Here is a 21,313-nt window from a genome sequence, read left to right as displayed (position 1 = left end):
ACACGGTTGGGGGTAGCCATAAGGTTGGAATAGGGCATAAGGCAGGCATATCAACTCGTGATGGGTGATGTCTCGAGGGCTATTGTAGCCGGTGTTGTGAGTTCTTCTCTTGTGACGTGTGTAGTCACAAAGGCATGTGTTGCCGGTTGTGTAAGTCTTATTCTTTTGCGTTGTACTTGTCGGGTTTTGATCTATTGAGTGATGATAGACCATGCCTTGACTCTTTTGTGAGTCGTGTTGTTCTTGTGGTCTTGGGATGTGTTCCCGTGTGTTGTTTGTGGAGAGTGTTGAGTCTTATGTTGGCTTTTACTCTTGGTTTTACACTTATATATATGTATTCCGTTTTGAAACTGGTTTTACAACTTATACCTTACTTATGTATGTTATTTCACATGTATTGGTGGGTTACCGGCATTATTCGCTGACCGGGCGTCGTCCCATGTTTATTTGTGATCTTTCAGGTGATGTCTAGACGAGAGCGCAGTCTAGTACCCGATAGCATAGCTCCTTCCGTTTGTTTTATGGCCTGTGTGCCTATCTAGTTGTAGACTTGTGAGATTTGGGATAGTTGTATACAATGCAGATTTGGCTGTAGCGTTCATTCTTGTTGATGAACGTGGCATAACACCCCATGACTTGGATTTATGTTTATCCAGTTACCTTTTTGTCTTCCGCTGTGCTAGTTGTTTGTTATGTTATCTGCATGTGTTAAGGCTTTTTATAGCTTGCGTTTTGGGGGGTGTTACAATTAGGCCGGCTAGACGCCGTGCCCAGATAGGTTCATTCACACTACGGTGAAGTTCCTACCTCGTCCATTTATAAGAAAGCGAGTCATTGCGACTCTAAGAAAGTGAGTCAATGCGACTCTAAGAAAGAAAGAAGCATGTGAGTCCTTGTGACTCTAAGAAACCTCCATAGAAAAGTATTCTATTTACAAACGAGTGTATAAGTATACTTATCCTATGTCATCTTATTGCATTCGAGTATAGTATTGCACGAGATTGCTTAATGAGAATGTTTGCACAAGATTGCATAATGAGAATGTTTGCACGAGATTGCATATCAAGAATGGTTGCACTAGATTACATATTGAGAATGATTACCCGAGATTGTATTTTGAGTATGATTGCCTTAGTTGCATATTGATGTTTGATATTTCTAGTTTGCATGATGAGAACTTGAAAGCATGAGAATAATTTCTTATTAATTGATAGCTCGAAATTGCTTGATGAGTTTATGTGTTAGCATGAGATTGTTATTGAAATGTTCTACAGGATTGAGTTTTGCTATGTTAAGTATGCGATAGTATGAGTATGTTTTAGGTTTGATATCGTTGAAGTATGCCTATTTGATATTTTAGGTTGTGAGCATATAGAAAGCTTTGTGTTTTATATTAAGGTTTTATCTAAGTGATTGAGATTGCTTAATTTGGGTTTGTGAATCAAATGTTTTTCCAAAGTATATACTGTAGTATTTTACAGGGTTGAGTGGAGTTATACTTAACTTCGTGCTAACGGGTGTTTTCTATTTGTCTATTTGCAAAACCCCTTTCAGGTGGGCCCAGCTCTTGAGAGTGCTCGAGTTAGACTAGTGTAGTTAGTTGCTATGTAGTCTAAACTCTTGATCTATTATTGATGTTTTTGAGATTTGGATGTAGACACTTGTTATTTTGTTTGGTGATAGACATCCGGATACTTATTTCCCCAAGTTACTTTAATGTAGTAAATTTCGGATGTTAGTTTGACCCTTAGCCTGTGCAATCACCATGGGAAGGTGGTTGTGGCGGTGACATTCCTACTAAGTTTGTTAATTAAGTTTGATTTTCCGTTGCTTAGTTATCTTAATTTGGTTTTAGAACTTTAATTAAGTTTAGGAAAACTAGGGTGTTACACCCACTTTTCAAGATGATGAGTGCGTGTCAGAATGGCTAGGACAATGGAAACTCCACGAATGAACTTGGTGACAGACATGTAGGTGATCCTCTAGACGAGGAAAAAACTTAACAAAATGCGAAGGAGACTTGCTTGGTGGCAGGTAACCTTGATGGGGAATTGCATATCAGTTCATCTCAATGCTCTGGAAACTTACATACAAACCTTGCACGATGCGGCTTGGTTAGATATCGAATGTTAAGGGAAGTGAAGAAAATACCTCACTCAAATTCAATGTGGATTTCGGAAAAAGTCGTGGCCAGTGAACACAACAAGGTTATGAATAGACTGAGTGTTAGATTAAGGTGTTGAAATCAAAAGTCTTAGGTCTGAAGTGCTAAGGAGTTTGAAAATTTCCTATGTAATATGGAAGAATACTACTTTCGAGTTGCCAATGTGTCAGACAGTGAGAAAGAAGTAATGACTAGAATGTACTTGTTCGATGACGCGGAGCTATGTTGTATCAAAGGAAGAGGTTGTGGGTTGCCAATTACTAAGATTATGACAGAAATTATGACTGAGATTTGAAGATCTCATTTGTCATAATTTGTGTTAGTTGTATATATTCTTACCTAAAGTAGATTAGCAATAATTAGTGTAATCACGGTAAATATTTTCTTGTCTAAAATAGGTTGTCAACAATCATTATTTAAAGAAAAGATCATCAAAGAAAGAGGCATTCGACCATTTTCTCAAACTTTCTCATGGTATCAGAGCCTAGTTTTGAAATTCATAACTGAATCTTCAAATCTCTGTCAGTTTCTTTTTGTTGTTGTCTTACAGAGGTTTCTGGTTTGCTTTCATTTTTATGGGTTGATTAATTTCTGATCAATAACTTTAGCCTTGAGATTTTTTTTTTTTTGGAAGAATGTCTGCTGAGAATTTTGTTGAAAGGATGCCTACAGAGACTTTGGCTATTAGATTTACAGGAAAAAACTATGGATCATGGGAATTTCAGTTCAAAATGTTTCTGAAAGGGAATGAGCTTTGGAATCACATTGACGAGTCTGCTCTGGCTCCTAAAGAAAGTACAAAATGTAGTCAATGGGAAGCAAAGGATACTCTAATCATCTCTTGGATTTTTGGTTCTATTGACACTCATATGGTGAACAATTTACGTTTTTTTAGTACAACTAAGGAGATTTGCGATTATCTGCAACGTATCATCAATATAACACTGCAAGACAATTTCAACTCGAACTTGGGATTAGTAACATGAGTCAAGGTAATCTCTATATTGGGCAGTATTATTCTTGATTTATTAATCTATGGAGCGAATATTCTGGTATTATTTATTCAAAGATACCTAAAGAGGCCTTAGCCAGCCTTCAAGAGGTTCATAAAGATAGTAGACGTGATCAATTTTTTATGAAACTAAGGCCAAAATTTGAAGTTACTCAGGGTGGATTACTGGATAGATTTCCTTTCTCCTCCTTGGATATGTGTCTTGGTGAATTATTGCGTGAAGAACAAAGAATGGCGATAGAAGCTATTCTAGGTTCGTCCAAAGAGACTTCTGAGGTTGTTAATGTTGCTTATACGGCTCAAGCGAAGGATGAAGGAAAAGGACAAATGCAGCGCTATAGTTGCTAAGAGTTCAGGCTTATTACCCGTCATTGTGGTAAGAAATTATGCAATTATTGTAAACAAAATGGACACATTATCAAGAAATGTCTTACACACCCAGAAAATTGACGAGGCCAAACTTTTCAAGCTGCTATCTCAAACCCTACCAATATCAATTCTACAGCCACGATTGTTGGCACAAATCAAACTTTTGCTACTCCAGAAATGGTCCAACAGATGATTATCACAGCATTCTCTACTCTTGGACTTCATGGTCAAGGTAAGCTTGTTTCTTCTCCTTGGTTTGTTGAAATTGGGGCATCAAATCATGACTAGATCACCTGATTGGTTGTATAATCTTTGCGAATGGAAGTTATCTTTAGATTGTGAATGGAAGTTATCTTTCAATTATCGCCATTGGTGATATTGGACTTTCTTTTCGTCATGTATTTGTCTCTCCTGGATTGTCTACTGGTTTAATCTCCATTGGGCAGTTGGTGGATAATAACTGTAATGTAAATTTCTCTCTTCGTGGTTGTCTTGTGCAAGATCAGGGGTCGAGGAAGGTGATTGTGAGGGGGCCTAAAGTGAGCAGAGTATTTCCAACCAATGTATTATTCCTAGAACTTTGTCTTTGTCTTCTATTACTATTGAAAATAAGGCTGACGTTTGGCATAAACGATTGGGCCATCCAAATAATGTGATATTATCTCATTTGATGAATCGTGGTTTTCTTGGTAACAAAAATCAGAGTTTTTCTAGTAGTTATTGCTATATTTGTAAACTAGGAAAGAGTAAAGTGTTACCTTTTCCTACTTATGGAACTCATGCTAATACTTGTTTTGAGATTATACATAGTGATGTTTGGGGTGTTACTCCAATCACTTCCCATGCGCAATATAAATATTTCATTACATTCATTGATGACTATAGTCATTTCACATAGATATATTTTCTGCGTACCAAAGCTGAAGTTTTAACTATTTTTAGAAGTTTTCTGGCTTATATTGAGACTCAATTTTCCACCTCCATTAAGGTTCTACGGTCTGATAATGGAGGTGAGTAGATGTCACATGATTTGCAAGCTTTCTTACAACAAAAAAAAAAAAAAAAAAAAAACATTATATCCCAACGATGCCCTTATAGCCCTCGACAGAATGTGGTGGCTGAACAAAAAATCCGTCACCTGCTAGATATAGTTCACACTTTACTCTTAGAGGCCTCAGTTCCACCTAAATTTTGGATGGAAGCTTTTTCAACGACAGTTTATATGATTAATCGGCTACTTTCTCAACAATTGAATTTTGATTCTTCTTACTTTAATCTCTTTGGTATGCAGCATGATTATCATATGCTACACACTTTTGGATGTGTTTGCTTTGTCAATTTGCCTTCGCATGGACGTTACAAGCTTTCATCTCAATCAATAAGGTGTGTATTTATGGGATATAACACTACACAAAGGATTTCTGTGTTATGATGATGCCACTAATAGATTGCGTATTTCAAGAAATATGACTTTCTTTGAACATGATTACTATTTTCTTAGTAGTATCTCCCTACACATGGTGTTCTTCTTCCTAGCTTTAACGATATATCTCATTCCATTGAGCACTTTAAATCTGGTTTTGTGTATAAACAACGACAAACCCCATCATTGCAAATCCTTCCCAACCCTGATCCAATACCCACATTAGTGACTCTTCGAAGATCTACTCATAATTGTCATCCTCCTGATAGGTATGTTTTTTTTTTGCTATTTTAACTAATATTACAGTTCCTACCTCTTATTCTCAGGCCACTTAACATGTATGTTAGGAGAAAGCTATGCAAGAAGAACTTCAAGCTCTTCAAGAGACCCATACATAGGATATTGTTCCTTGTCCTACTGGTGTTAAACCCATTGGTTGTAAATGGGTGCATTCCATTAAGTTGAGACCTGATGGGTCACTTGACAAATAAAAAGCAAGGTTGATGGCACTTGGAAATTGAAAAAGAATATTGAGTTAATCATGAGGAGACATTTGTACTACATGTTTATATGTCTATATTGTATAGGTCTCTCTTGTATATACATTCATCGTTCATATGCAGTGTGGCTGGGGAGGGGCAGGGGGGGGGGGATTCTTAGTTGTGTGGTGTGTATTTTACTATAATGCTTTTATTAGGAGTGTAATGCGGGTAGGAGTGTGTGTGATACGGTAGTTCGATGTGTGTAGTCTTCTTGCTTTTCTTACGTTCTTGTCATAGTAAGCGGAACATGTGTTTTTTTTTCCAGTTTAATTGAAGTTGTATTTAAAGGTTTTAAAAATCTATTTTTTTAATATGTTATAGCAGTTCGTCTTTTTAATAAAAAAAAAATTAAATGACAATTTCTCAATACATTACATTGCAATTAATTCAAAATACAAAGTGTGGGATATAGGTGTTGAGTGTGTGCGGGGGCTCTTATTTGTTAAACATGTTACTTTCTTGTCTTCGCATCCCTTAAGTGTTAGTCACACGTCAAGTTGTGGGTACGCACACGCCAAGTAAACAATACTTCGATGTGTGCGCTGTATGTTTAGCTTTGCGCTACGAGCCACGAGATTAGAAACTAGGACTACTCCATGTGGTTATCTTTGTGGATTTTCTGCTATATAAAATATTTCAGTTCGTAAATATTTTGGTTTATGTTTCAAAATAATTATATTTTTATTATAAAGTTTTAAAATTTATTATTGTTCTTGATTTGAAGCTTATGAGTTTATTGTCAATTTTGAAATGCCATATTATTTTTTTATTATGTCATATTAGTTAGTCTTTAGTTTAAATTAAATGTCAATTTTTTGTTCCATTATATTGCAGTTACTTATAAATATAAATACAAAGTGTGCGCTGTTGATGTTGAGTGTGTGCGGGGAACTAGTTATAGGTGTTTAGTGTGTGCGCGGGACTCATAATTATCAAACATGTTTCTTTATTGGATTCGCATCCCTGCAGCATTATGCACACGCCAAGATGTGGGTACGCACACATCTAGTAAACTATACTTAGATATGTGCGTTGTAGGTTTCGGGTGTGTGCTACGAGCTACGGATGTAGTTGAAACTAGGACTACTCCTGACGTGGTTATCTGTGTCTATTCTTTGGTTAACGATTGTGGATTTTCTTTTATAGAAAATATGTCAGATCGTAAGTATTTTGGATTACGTTTGTAAATAATTATATTTTTATTATGAAGTTTAAAAATTTATTATTGTTCTTGATTTTGAATCTTAGGAGTATATTGCTCATTTTGAAATGCCATATTATTTGTTTAATATGTGATAGCAGTTTGTCTTTATTTTAAATTAAATGCCAATTTTTTGTTCTATTACATTGCAATTACTTATCAATACTAAGTGTGCGTTTAGGTGTTGGGTGTGTGTGCAGGACTCTAAATTCTTAAACACGGTTCTTTCTTGGATTCGCATCCCAGCAGTGTTATGCACACGCCAAGTTATGGTTACGCACACATCCAGTACACCATGCTTAGATGTGTGCGGTGCAGGTTTCGGGTGTGTGCTACGAGCTACGGGAAATCGAATCTTGGACTATTCCTGATGTGGTTATTTGTGTATATTTTTTGTTATGGTTGTGCATTTTTTGCTATATAAAATATTTCAGTTTCTAAATATTTTTGAATTATGTTTCTTAATAATTCTATTTTTACTATAATGTTTACAATTTTATTATCGTTCTTGATTTGAAAGTTAGGAGAAAATTGTCCATTATTAAAATGTCATATTATTTTTTTAATATGTCATACCAGTTCGTGTTTATTTTGTATTAAATGTCTATTTTTTGTTACATTATATTGCACACACCTCTGTTCTCCTATAATTAGTTAACGAATATACGCATGAACTTACGCACAGCCCAACTTATTCTCCAAAATAATTGCACACAGTTGCAATCATCAACCAGCACTTTCCACACGCCAAGCTTCACGAATGCTCACTTCTCTTTTACGTAACGCACACACCAACTACTATTTCGCTTTGTGTTTGACGGGGATACCGAATACTGATTTCAAGTTTACAAAAAAAAAAAAATTACCAAAAAAACAGCCCCAAGCACTTCGCACACGCCATAGAACTAATACGCACACGCGAAGGTGTTGCATTTGCTCGCACAAACCTTATTACTTTTATACGCTTGAGCACAAAAAAAAAAAAAAAAACAAAAACAAAAAAAACAAAAAAAAACAAAACAAAACAAAACAAAACAAAACAAAATAACCAGTACTCCCCCCAGCGTCTTTTTCTTTTACATTCAAACATGAATTATAAAAGCATTCAGCCGCCACACACTTTTCTCCAATATACAAACTCAAGAACATCCCATTACACGCCATTTCATTTCTACGCACAGACCAACCTCGTATTTATATCTATGTCCGTTCAAAAAAAAATTGCATATTTAGTCTTTGATTCTTTTTTGTTTTACTCCGCAATGCACCAACATTACTTCACGTTCACACCAAATACTAATTTTGGCTTATAGTTTTAAAAAATATTTATTAATAAAAACTGTCACACAGATCATCGTGTAGTCAACGCACACATCAAACAAATCTAACATGAATTAGCGCACACACCATTATTTGAGAGATACTGTTTTTAGTAAGTGCACTACTAACAAAACAAAAGCATCACTGCTTTTGAGGGCAGCTTCGGTTATTATGCCCAGTCGCCAATCCACATGTTTTGCAAGTGCGCTTTTTCTTAACTTCCTCCATCACTGCCACTTCCTTAACTGATTTCATTCGGTTGCCAAAACCTTTGTTCTTAGCCATTGTGGCGAGGGGGGGGGGGGGGGGGACTGCGATTGTCTCGGCGGCTGAAACACCACAATATGATTCCATAACTGCACGTTTCCCGTTTACTGGGGTTCCTTTTTCTTCTTCCTCGCATAATGTCGCTTCAATGTCTTCTATCACATGAGTCATTTTTCGTAGTTTCTCAACTCTCCCTTGAGACATGACTAAACATCTGTAAAATGCTTTTATTATGGTAGTTTCATCTTTGCTGCTATGTGATGTACTCTTCTCGCCTTCCTGTCTCTCACCTCCCGTATCGCTGTTTGAGTGTTTTACTGCTTCACGGGTCTATCAAGGAGTAATGTGATGTGGAGGTATGTGATTGATCCGTTCATCTTTTAGAACTACAAAAACATGTCTACATAGCAAACCAATCCTTGTGTACAATCGGCATGTGCAAGTTGTGTTGTTGCTCCCACCTTCAAGTACGACTGTGTATGTTTCCTCATTTCCATCCTCGACCACATATGTCTTCACCGCCTCACCTTCTTTGAATGAACGCACTCGACATGCATGATAACTCTCATGTAATTCGTCCAGAGGTAAGGAATTAAAAGGTTGTCTTGAGACCCTTGAATGGGTGATGGTGATACTAATAACACCATTGTTATGATTATAAGGTTGTGGAGATGGACGAGTCTCTAACTTACGAGGAAAAACCAGTAAAGATTCTTGATACCAAAACAAGGGAAACCCGAAGGAAAGTTGTGAAGCTTGTAAAGGTCTTGTGGTCTAACCACTTGACACAAGAAGCCACTTGGGAAGTAGAGGATGATATGAGAAATCGTTACCCGATGTTGTTCGATCAAGGTACTCGTCTAAGTTACGGGGACGTAACTTTTTTTTTTAGGGGGGTAGAATGTAACACCGCGTTGTTCTTTTAGTGTGTTAATTGCATCATTCCATTTTTGTGTATGAAACTCGAGTTTTAGTTTCTTGGTGAAGGTTTTAGTTTCTTGGTGAGGTTTAAGTTTCTTGGTGAGGTTGAGTTTGGGTTTCCCAGTTGCGAGGTTTCCCGATTCCCTTGTCCCTTGTTGCCTGATGGGTCTGCTTCGAGGACGAAGCATCTTTTAAGGGGGGTAGAGTGTGATACCCCAATTATTTGAGTATTTTAATTTGTTATAAATAAACTATTTAAAAAAAATACTACTATTATGTTATGGTTATTAATATTCCTAAACCCATAATACTTATATGATAATAATAAACTAATTTTTAAATCCTAAAACTAATATGTTTATATTATATTAAATAAACTTAACTTAAAGTTATAGTATATATAAACTAATATGTACAGCTTTAGTGTATATATATATATATATATATATATATATATATATATATACCTATGTTTATTAGATTAAGTTTGATATATATATGTTAGTTTATTAGATTAAGTTTGGAATATATATGTCTAGTCAGGATGTAGTTCAGTATGATATTAGTTCTTCCAAAAGGCTGAACCCCAACCCTAAGGGCCCCCCACATCCCGGCCCGACAGAGCGGTGGAAGGATATAAATCATAGTGACTCAACTGAACATTAATCACAGAGGCTAGACCGGTGGAGCATGTAGTTCATCTATTCGTAAGTTTAATTATATGTTTGTGGTAAAATTTCTATGATTATATGCTTATGTGATTTTCTGTGTTTATATGAACATTCAATTTGGTTAGAAGGAGAGTTTGCAGAGGAGCAAACGTAAGACTCGAGTCAAGTGTGTGGTTTGTTTTACGTATCCAGGTAAGTGCTTATGTCTATCAAAATTTACTTTTACTCTGTAAAGATGTGTATATTTTTCTTGTTTTTGTGGGCATATGAGATATGGTGATTTTGTGGTGATTAAAAAGGATAAATTTTACAGAATTTGATCATTTCCTGAGAAAATTCTGACTGGCGCAGCTAGAAAGAAAAATATGTGAAAATTGCTTCCTAAACTTCTTTTTGCTTGAACTTTTTTTTGGAGAACCTAGACTTGTTATAATTGATGTTTGTAAAAAATTTTGGTTAAAAATATATTTCGGTTTTTCCAGAAAAATTTCGTGAAGTTGAGGCAGTGTACTGCCAGTTTAGTTTCTGCCTGGCGCAGTGTTGGAAACTATTTCGGGAAAAATACTTCTAGACCTTGGATTGGCTTGAAAATTTTTGTGTGTAGTCTAGACTCTTTTTACTACTTATCTGGAAAATTTCATAGGAAAATGTGCTACCATTTTGTCTCAGTAAATTCTGCAATTCAGGTCATCGTTTCTGAAATTTTCTGCCAGTTTCTTATTTGAGATATTGAGAAGTTGCTTGCTTGTGAAATATCATTACTCTTATCATTTTTATAAATGTGGAGAATAAAAAGTTTTTGTTGGCTTGTATAGTGTCCAATTATGAATTCTGGATTGACCCAGTTTGTTGAGGAGTGAACAGTTGAAATATACTGATTCACTACGGAGTCTAAAAACTCCCTGTTATTGTGAGGAGTGAGCAGTAGAAACATATCCTGTCTCACTAGGACTTTTAGTCCTGTTGTTTTGAGGAGTGGTTAGCGGAGTCTACCACTAGGGTATTTACCCTGTTGAGTAGTAGTCAGTAGAAACGTATCCTGGCTACTAGGACTAGTTACTACCCATTGGGCTTGGAAACCCATTGGGGTGTGCACACTTAAGGTATTAGTTCTGTTCCACTTAAATGGGATTTTTGTATAGTGTTCAGTAGAGTGAGTACTGTTCACTAGGGCTTATTAAATAAGACCCTGCCCATTATTTGGTTGGTTTAAATGGGATTTTGCGTAGTGTTCAGTGGAGTGATCACCGTTCACTAGGGCTTAAGTAATTAAGACCCTGCCCATTATTTGGTTTGATATTCATCTATACTTCCTAAAAATGATTTCTTTTGGAAACGTGTAATTTGGAAAAGAATTGATTTGAAATCTTAAGTTGAGAAAACTAAATCTCTATGTGGAGTGTGATGTGAAGTAAGTGTTATGTGGAAGTTGATAATTGTTAAGCCTTGTGGCTAATTGTTTTGGATTGTGAATATATACTATATTAAACCCGTTTTACAGGATGGAGTAAACCTTACTTAGCAATGTTTTGCTAATTTTATTGTTTCGTGTTTCTCTTATTTGTGATTTGTGCAGGTGAATGAATAAGTTGTTGGCTGAGAGCGTGCGTTAGAACATAGTAGCTGTTTTGTTTATGATGTTTTGGAGTTATTGATTCGTATTGTATTTCTTTAGTTTTTGGATTAAGTTGTGATTGAATGTTATAGTTTAGAGCCTTACATCTAGTCAGTGTTGGATTAGATGTGGCGGTTTCACCCTCATTTATTATTAAGGACTTAAAGTTATTTTGTAAGTTGAATTATTACTTAGTTTCTAAACGGTGGTATGCGGACTTCAGGAATTCTATTCATGGCAGTTTCTATTTATATTAGTCTATTTATAGTATGTGTTGAGGATTAAATTTGGGGGTGTTACATATAACACCCGGCATATATTTCTTTCTGTACATCGTAAAAAACCTTCAATGTGTACACTAATGCAGCTTCTCGCTCTATACGCAGGTGGGTCTTAAAAGGTGGCGTCTGTTGGTTGCAAGCCGCGCTTAGTTCCAGATGTTTGTGTCGTTGGTTTCTAACTGCACTCTCATATCGGTTGAAACATTCCACAAAACATAAGTGCTTATTACTATTACTTTGAAAAATTTTGTTGTTCGATTCTGAACGGGAAGTCGTACGCAATAGGCCTCCCATAAACACATCTACAAAAAAACGCAGGCACTCATGGCGCACGCTCGTCATACATACGTTTCAGCCACCGGTTTTCGCGTAGGCCGTACTTTTCAATAACTCCATTCCACACAACCTCAAACTCTACGCTTGTCGACTTATCATTCCACACAACAACATTTAGGGCACGCCGAAACTCAATATTCTTTACCAACTCATTACCCACTTTATCACCGACCTTAGTCATTATATGCCACATACAATAACGATGGCGAGTCCTAGCAAACTCCTCTGCGATCGCTGCCTTCATAGCTGGGTCTTGATCCGTTATTGTTAAAGGTGGTGTACTTCCCATTGCATTCATGAAGTTTTTTAGGATCCAACGGTATGACTCCACGTATTCTCTATAAATTAGTCCCGCTCCAAATGTAACACATTTATTATGGTTGTCTACGCCATTGAATGGAACGAACACGAGTTTGTACCTGTTTCCACCATCAAACAATTATTACCCAAAGAACATAAATTACAAATTCCAAATAGTACTTAGCACACGCCATCGCATACCAATGCACACACCCAAAACCCCATATACACTAACCTGTAATTCTTTAAACACATTTTCTACAAATCAAAACATGCATGGATTCAGTCTCCCTCCAAATACCACCTTTGTTAATTCAATAAGATCTAAAATCCCAATACTGTTCCACGATGGCATTCTAAATACTGCAACTCAGTGGCTTGCACACGCCGTAACATGTAAATGCACACACCCCCACATATAATAAATCTGCGCACACCAACCTTAAAAAATAGGTTGCTAATCGCATGCTCGCACTTCCGTACATGTACGCACACACCATAACGCTTAACCACTCACTATATTCTCGCAAATATACCCCAACACTATCCACAATTTCTCAATACACAAGTGCTTATTAGTGCTACATACCTGTTTGTTTGGTACGTAGAATCAAATGACACAACATCTCCAAACGCACCATAGTTCTTTCGTGACACAACATCTGCCCAAAACACTTGAGCCAATTCGTCCTTCTCATTCATCTCGTATTCAAAGCACATATCTCCATCTTCGGCTTTCTTTTCAAGGTAATTTGATATTACCATCTGTGCGTCTCCCCCTTTCGTGTAAGCCAACATCTCTCTCTCTCTTGTAATTCTTGAAATTTTGTTTCGTAGCTCTCACATTATCGACTCCCCCAACCATCTCCGCATATAGGTCAAAACTCTTACTTCCCCAATGTTGACTTTTGCATAGTTTGATATGAATTGTTGATGTCCAATGTCTAGTCTCCTATTCACTTCCATGAAATGTTTGTAACTATCCTCGCACAAGCAGTGTGTGTGCCTTTCTTCAAATGCCTTAACTTCATATCTCCCTGCGCTGCCCAGCTTGAATACGATCCTAGCCAGGCACCCAACTTTGTTACTGGTATTCCGTCGTTTGCGTTCATTTGTTCCTCCAATAGCAGATTTTTCTGTACCCGTTGATATAGGGAGACAGGATTCATTCCAAACATGGTGCACATATATATACACACCCAAGTAACGAATGCATAACATCTTCATAGGGGGAAGCACAAATGGGGAAATGTGGATTTATATCCACCCTTTTTTCCAATTAAAGCGGACGAAGTAGGCAGAATACCTCAGATGGCTCTCCATAAAAAAGTTTTCCATCTAGGGGGATCTTCAATTTCTATAACGCAAACCATCAGTCAAACCCAGTCGTGTTAGGTATCTCACCAATAATATTTCTATACCCACTTTTAACAGAATAAATTCCATTTGGTTCCCTGTACCAGTACCAAGTGTCCTCATAAGCTGGGCACACCGAGACCCGAAGTATACGATTCACATCGTCAGCCACTAAAACATCTCTCAGAATGTCTAGATCCCATGACTGAGTATCCTGGTCAATCAAACCTGACACCTTTGATCCGTGCAACTCAGGGGGCATAATAGTTTGTATTTTAGAATCACCATTGAGAAGCCAAGGATGTTCCCAAATCAGCGTAGATTGTCCATCCCCTACTCTTATCCTTAGACCATTGCAAATCAGGTCATGTGTTGCCATAATACTCCTCCAACAAAAACTTGGGTTATTCCTTACAGAGGCATATGAGGTTTTTGGATAGTATCTTGCCTTATACACTCGTACTGCCAAAGATTCTGGGTTTGTGAAAAAGTGCCATGTCTGCTTACCCAACATAGCCAAATTGAAAGCACTGAGATCTTTAAACCCCAGACCACCAGCAGTCTTAGGCTTGCAGAGGCGGTCCCAAGCCATCCAATGTATCCCTCTGTTATTTGCGCCACTTTTAGCCCAATAATACATGTTCATAACTCTTTGAATGTCCATACAAATGGAATCAGTTAGCAAAAACACACTCATAGAAAAAGTTGGCATTGATTGTGCCACCGTTTTCAAGAGAATCTCTTTGCCTGCCCGGGACAACAATTTTTTATTCCATGATCCAATCCTTTGGGTTATTTTTTCCTCAATATAAGAAAATACATGTTTCTTGTTCCTTCCAACAAACGATGGGAGCCCCAAATACTTACCAAAGTCATTTGCCTGAACAACCCCCAGCACCACCACCACATCATCCATGTCACCTTTTCCGGTATTCTTACTGAAGCAAACACTAGACTTGTAAAAATTAATTATTTGGCCCGACAGTTGCTCATATTTAGTTAGGCACTGCTTTATCACACCTGCCTCCTGAGAATTTGCTTAAAAAAACAATAGACTATCATCTGCAAAGAAAAGATGGGATATCGTAGGGGCGCCCCTTGCTACACTACAACCATGAACAAGGCCCTGTGTTTGGGCATTATGTAGTAATAGGGACAGACCTTCAGCACATATAATAAAGAGGTACGGAGAGAGATGATCTCCCTGTCTCAGCCCCCGCGTTGGGGTGACCACACCACCTACTGATCCATTAACAAGCACATTATAGGAGACAGTTGTTAGACACAGCATAATTAGCTCAACCCATCTATCTGCAAAACCCAACACCAGCAACATGCGTCTTAGGAAAGACCATTCCATTTTATCATAAGCTTTAGCCATATCTAACTTCAGAGCCCCCCATCCTAACTTACCACATTGCTTTATATTCAAGAAGTGGCCAATTTCCGACGCAACAAGAATATTATCCGTTATTAGTCTATCAGGAATAAAAGCACTATGTGACTCTGAAATAATATTATCAAGTAGGGGTTTCATTCTGTTCGCAATCATTTTTTCCATTATTCTATAAACAACATTACATAGTGCTATTGGCCTCAAATCAGTAGCAAACTCATGAACTTTCTTTTTGGGGATTAACACAATATTAGACACATTTAAATCATCCGGGAAATGACCATTATTCAAACAGTAAAGCACAAACGTGGTGACCTCGCCTCCTACTATATCTCAAAAGTGCTGGTAAAAACCCAGGTTCATTCCATCCGGTCCCGGGGCCTTGTCCGAGAACATGGAAAAGAGAGCCCCTTTAACCTCATCCGCCACAAACGGTTTTAGCAAGGAATCATTTTGACAGTCAAACACACGAGGCAAAATCATCTCAAACCAATCATCATTAACAGGGGGATTTCCAGATTTAAAAATCTTGTCAAAATAATCAATAATCACAGCATTCATGGCACCTTTATCTACCCATCCCCATTTGATCCCTTCAATCTAGACAAAGAATTTTTACGTTTACGGGAAGAAGCATACCTATGGTAAAATTTGGTATTGGCATCCGCTCCCCGTAGCTAGTGCTGGTTTGCCCTTTGCCTCCAATACACATCCTCTTGGGCTTCCAACTGCGATAGCTGCGTCTCAATTGCACGATACTCCTCAAGAGAGAGTGGGTCAGTACTTCCCCTCAAGCCCATAAGCTTTGCTTGCAGGAGTTTAATTTGTTTGCCGAAAAGATGAAAGCGGTCACCACCCCATGCGTGTAACCGTTGCTTGCATAGCTCCAAACTGCCCATCAAACCATCCCCATCCCCATCAGACCAAGCCTCTTCCACCACCCCATAGCAGCCAGTATCCAGCAACCAGGCCATCTCAAAACGAAAACCATTGCGGCCTCCACCACCACGACGTCTCAAGTCCGCTAGCCCAAGAAAGAGAGCCGAATGGTCCGAAGTGCACATTAGAATATTGGTTACCCTGGCTTCTTCAATCATTCCACGCCAATCTGCCATGGCTACAACTCTGTCCAAACGCTCCTCCAACCAATCCTCCGTACCACTTCCTTTTTCCCAAGTATAGGGGTAACCATCCATGGGCATATGTAACAGACCACACTCATCTAGTGACTCCCCAAAACCGTGTAGGAGACCCTCTGGATGTGGATGCCGCCCCCCGCTTCTCAGATTGAAAGAGGAGATCATTGAAATCTCCAATAACAACCCATGGCAGCGTAGACTGCACCGATAACCTTGTCAACAATTCCCATGACTCCCTTCTCCTACTCCTCTCCGGGAAGCCATAATAACAGGTCATACGCCACGAGGCATAGCTATCAACTGTCACTTCCACATCCACATGATTCCTCGAGAAACTTATAAGTCGTGCCGTGTTATTATTCCTCCACAACAGTGCCAAACCACCACTCAGACCCACACAGTCAACATAGAACAGGCCTTTGAAACCAAGCTTTACACGTAACCTTTCTGCATGGTCACGTTTCACCTTAGTTTCCATTAAGAACACAAAGTCGGGCTTCTTACAGGACGCCATGTCCACAATTTCACGAACTATACGTGGATTACCCAAGTCATGACAGTTCCAGCTCAACGTACTCGTTGGGATGGGCGGGCCTGCGAAGCAGCACCCGCCGTGTACAAATTTTTTGGCACATCTGACATGGTCACATCAACACCCTTCGTGTAAATTTTATTTATTACATAAATTTAGTAAATTTATAAAAAAAATACATTTTATAAAATTCATAACTTAGTAACATTATAATTATAAAGTAAAAATTAAAGTATTACATATAAATTATATTAATGTTAAATAAATTATAATTATATTATAAACTAACACATTTACACTAATAAATATAAACTTATACCTCATTCAATTAATCTAAACCGCTATTTCTAAAATTCTAACTAAAAATAATTAATATACTTACACTATAATATAATATTAACAGTGAGTTTCTAATTTTTCATTATTTATTATTATAAAAATAATTTATTTTGTAATATATTAATTAAAATTTTATTTAAAAATGTAATAAAAATACTACAGATGAATTTACATATAAACTCAATGTATGTTATGTTCACATTCCTTCTATAATAAATAATAACTTTCAATAGTTCGGGTTATCGAGCTAGTCCTATCAGGCTGTCGGGCTTATCTGTTTCAGACTCATCGGGCTAATGTTTTTTATCATGCTAGCTCGGTCGGGCCATCGACCCAAGGTTTCGGTTTTACTAGGCCAGCCAATCGGGTTCAGACTAAGATTGACATCCCTAGTTTTCATTGGTCTCATAGAGACGTTGGTTCTCATAAGAACCTCACCGTGTGTGTGTGTGTGTGTGTGTGTGTGTGTGTGTGTGTGTGTGTATTTGCATTTGAACATAACGGATGCTACTGGTTTTAAGGAGGAGGACATATCACTATGGTTAGTGTTTTTTTTTTTTGTTTTTGTTTTTGGATTATGGAGTTTGAACCAAGTGGGAGAATGTAACGTTTTCCTTAATTACATTATTATAATATTAGGTTACTTATAATAATTAAGGTTATTTATTATATGGTGCAACACTTCCATTTAGGCTCTAATACCAACGGTAAACATATAAATCAAGTAGGAACACAAGTACATGATATACAATATTGTAATAAACTAATAATAACTAACTATAACCTCCAACTATAACTCCCGATTGACAAGGTTGAATAGTCACGGGACTGCTGTAGCAGAGTATTAATATGAGTTTCTCTCACTTCCGTTCGACTCTCTCTAGATGGTATATGATGAATGAATGTAAAATAGTGAGAGGAATGAGGTCCTTAAATAGTAACCATATGGCATCAATATGGTAATTGTATGCCTTTAATTTCCTAATCACACATCTTGCTTTTAATAAGTCTTACATTAATTAATAGAAGCCTGAATGGAGGTGTTGCACCGTATAATAAATAACCTTAATTATTATAACTTGTAACGTAATATATAATAATGTAATTGAGGAAAATTATTGCAGAAACGGACTCGGAGGCATTGGTTCAAGCTCTTAATAAAGAAACGGAGTCTAGACTGGAAGCCGATACTTTGATTAAGGACTGCAAGGTTATTATGGATCAATTCCGTGAGTGTGTGATCACCCATGTTTTAAGAGAAGGGAATCAATGTGTGGACTAGCTGCCCAACTTAGGGCAAGAAAGTAATTGAGGGACTACGGTTCTGGCTCACCCCCCGATGATGTGAGAGATATCTTGGAATGTGATGCTCACGATGTCGCCACTAGGAGGATTTATTAATTTCAGGGCCGTCTGGTCCATCTTCTTTCACCAAAAAAAAAAATGTAATTAAGAAAAATGTTACAAAAAAGAGTCATCCAAAGTCTGAGTCATCTAGAATGAGTTATTACGAACATACTTCTATTTTAGATTTTACCATTTAATGAACTATTTTGTTTTTCTTTTAATGAGCTCTACCAGGCATGCTTTACATGTTCCAATACTCAAATAGTCAAATTGAGATAGACAAAAATTCAAGTTCCATTCCTACTATATATCATTATCGATATACTCATTAATTGTAAAAAAGTGTGATCTTAAAAATAGAAACACCAAAATGTAGTGCTCCCGGGGAGTGCATTTTATCATCGTTTTCCATACGTGAAGAATGTGCACTTCTCTCGTCGGAGCAAATTAAACATGCAAAAGTCAACAACTGCCTTTTATAAAATCAAGGCTTTACAATAATAATGATGTAAAAAAGAAAACTAAAATGGAAATATCTTTAAAATTAATGGAAGTTGACGTTGGCCTGGTAAGTCAATCCCACGTTCCAATTTGATGGGACAACGTTGTACGCAACAATTGTCTCATGGGAGGAGTAGGAAGTGAGCTTGAAGGAAAGGGATTGGCCTCCTAATGTTCCAAATGCTTGGTATGAAGCTCCCCAGTTATGGCTCATCCTTATCCACCCTGTCCGACTTCCCTTCACCCACACGGCGGCGATATCGCCGCCTCCGCCCACGTTCATCACGTACGCCAACAGCCAGTACCCATTCCCTTGTAAGTTGAATCGGACACCACCCCTCCTACTGCACGGTACCCTACAAAAAAAAAAAAAAAACATACCAACATTATTTTATTATTTACCGTTATATATATATATATATATATATATATATATATATATATATATATATATATATATGATCACGTTCGAACCAACCTTAACCTGTGGATCTGCGAACTTCTGAAAGATTGCACTACAACTATTACATGATTGCACCGATACTGCTCACAGACATATTTGGAGGACCTTGGAGTGCGGTACAATCATGTAATAAGTGCCGTGCAATTCTTTAGATGTTTGCAATTTCACACGTTAAGGATAGTTCGCACCTGATTATGGACCTATACATATGAGTGAGATCAGAAGATGCGGACAGCTTGCTCCATGAGAACGTGTAGATGCACCGTCAAGCCATTATCTATGCACCTTAAAGCATTTTAAAATGCACTGAGGACTACCTGATTGATAATATTGTGCAATTGTAAACGCTTGACGGTGCATTTTAAGGATACTTGGCTATATCTAATATTGAAAATCATGAAAAGGAAAGGATGCACCATCAAGCAATTATCAATGCATCATAAAGCATTTCTAAATGCACTAGGCACTACCTCATTGACAACTCGGGTGCATTCAAAAAATGCTTTACGGTACATTTATAATTGCCTGATAGTGCATCTATCATCTGCACGTTCTCACCGGCTTGAAGGCTTGTCTGCACCAAAAGTCAACCATATATATGTATATACCTGCGGTACATGACAGGGACAATGCCGGCCTTCCACTGAGCAATTTTCATGAAAGCGGGTTTGGACATGTCGAAGTGGGTGCGAGGAGGGTTGCACCAGCCGCCGTTGTTGGAGTCTTCGGCCCAGTTAGGCGGACAGAGGTTGGTGGCCGTGACGGTGGTGGTGGGGAATCCTTTATAGCAATAAGGCGATTGAGCACAGCGTATCTGGAAACATTGGCCGCATGCAAACCCATTGTTGAATAAAACCGTGCTCAAAGCTGCCGTGGCTGTTCCATACCCATTGTTGAACAAGTTGCCATACCCACATGCACCCCCTGCAAATCCCAACATCCTCAATATACACATACACCTTTTAATACATATACAATTATGAGTAAGTATTTAAAATGGTCCATCAACTAGAGCATAAGTCACAAACTAATTTACAACTATTGATTGAATCCGGAGTGTTTGGTAAATAGCTGTTAATTGATTTGGATAGTGAGTTTAACTAGTTAATAACATTAGCTGATTATAGAAATATGTTTGGTAAATTGGTTATTAGCTGATTAATTACATGCAAAATGCTTTTTTCAAAAAGCTAATATGAAAGAACTACTTTGAATTTTAGGGTTTTGAAACAATAAGTTGTTACAAAATGCTAATTAATCAAACCTAATATTGATTGATAACCAAGTCAAACAATTAGTAGTAGTCAAATAAGTTAAAATTGACTGATAAGCTACCTATGTTACCAAACATGTTAAACTATTCAAAATTTACCTAATGATTAGATCCTCGACTATTGAATGAACTGGTTAAATCCTCAACTATTATTCAAAATTACTTGACTAGGTCTTCAAGGGAGTTGCTGAAATTATGCTTATGACCTCGGGTTTTATATTGGGACATTGACGGAGGATCTAACCAGATAAATTTTGAATAGTTGGAGATATAATTAAATTTTATCAATAGTTGATGATCTTGAGCAATTTGTGAATTATGCTACTGGAGAGACATTTTGAGTACTTACTCTACCATCATAAAATTTTGAGATACGCACCCATTGTTTCGGAGGCAGATTCGTCCCCGTAGAATGTGGCATGGGCTAGCTTCCAGGCGCCGGTGTGGAATACAGGTTGGCTATAATAGCCGGCCGCCGTCGCCTTGCCGATGACAGCCAGTACGCAGAAGAAAGCAAAGCTCAACCTCCGGAGGAAAGATGCCAT

General features: G+C 37.5%; 2 protein-coding genes across 2 annotated transcripts; both read right to left on the bottom strand.

Moving 5' to 3' along the window:
* Positions 1 to 13,262: 13,262 nt before the first annotated feature.
* Positions 13,263 to 16,370, bottom strand: LOC109188890. The gene is made up of 6 exons (XM_019339540.1): positions 15,867 to 16,370; positions 15,592 to 15,774; positions 15,192 to 15,402; positions 14,940 to 15,089; positions 13,827 to 14,816; positions 13,263 to 13,558 (listed from the first exon to the last, which is right to left on the bottom strand). The coding sequence occupies exons 1-6, from the start codon at positions 16,368 to 16,370 to the stop codon at positions 13,263 to 13,265; spliced, it is 2,334 nt and encodes a 777-aa protein (XP_019195085.1).
* Positions 16,371 to 19,075: 2,705 nt separating this feature from the next.
* On the bottom strand, positions 19,076 to 21,313 carry LOC109188880 (expansin-A18-like). Its single transcript, XM_019339529.1, has 3 exons — positions 21,148 to 21,313; positions 20,104 to 20,419; positions 19,076 to 19,388 (listed from the first exon to the last, which is right to left on the bottom strand). The coding sequence occupies exons 1-3, from the start codon at positions 21,311 to 21,313 to the stop codon at positions 19,076 to 19,078; spliced, it is 795 nt and encodes a 264-aa protein (XP_019195074.1).

Source organism: Ipomoea nil, unplaced genomic scaffold, assembly GCF_001879475.1.
Source record: "Ipomoea nil cultivar Tokyo-kokei standard unplaced genomic scaffold, Asagao_1.1 scaffold0193, whole genome shotgun sequence".
Classification (NCBI taxonomy): domain Eukaryota; kingdom Viridiplantae; phylum Streptophyta; class Magnoliopsida; order Solanales; family Convolvulaceae; genus Ipomoea; species Ipomoea nil.
This window is presented reverse-complemented; position numbering and strand designations above follow the sequence as displayed.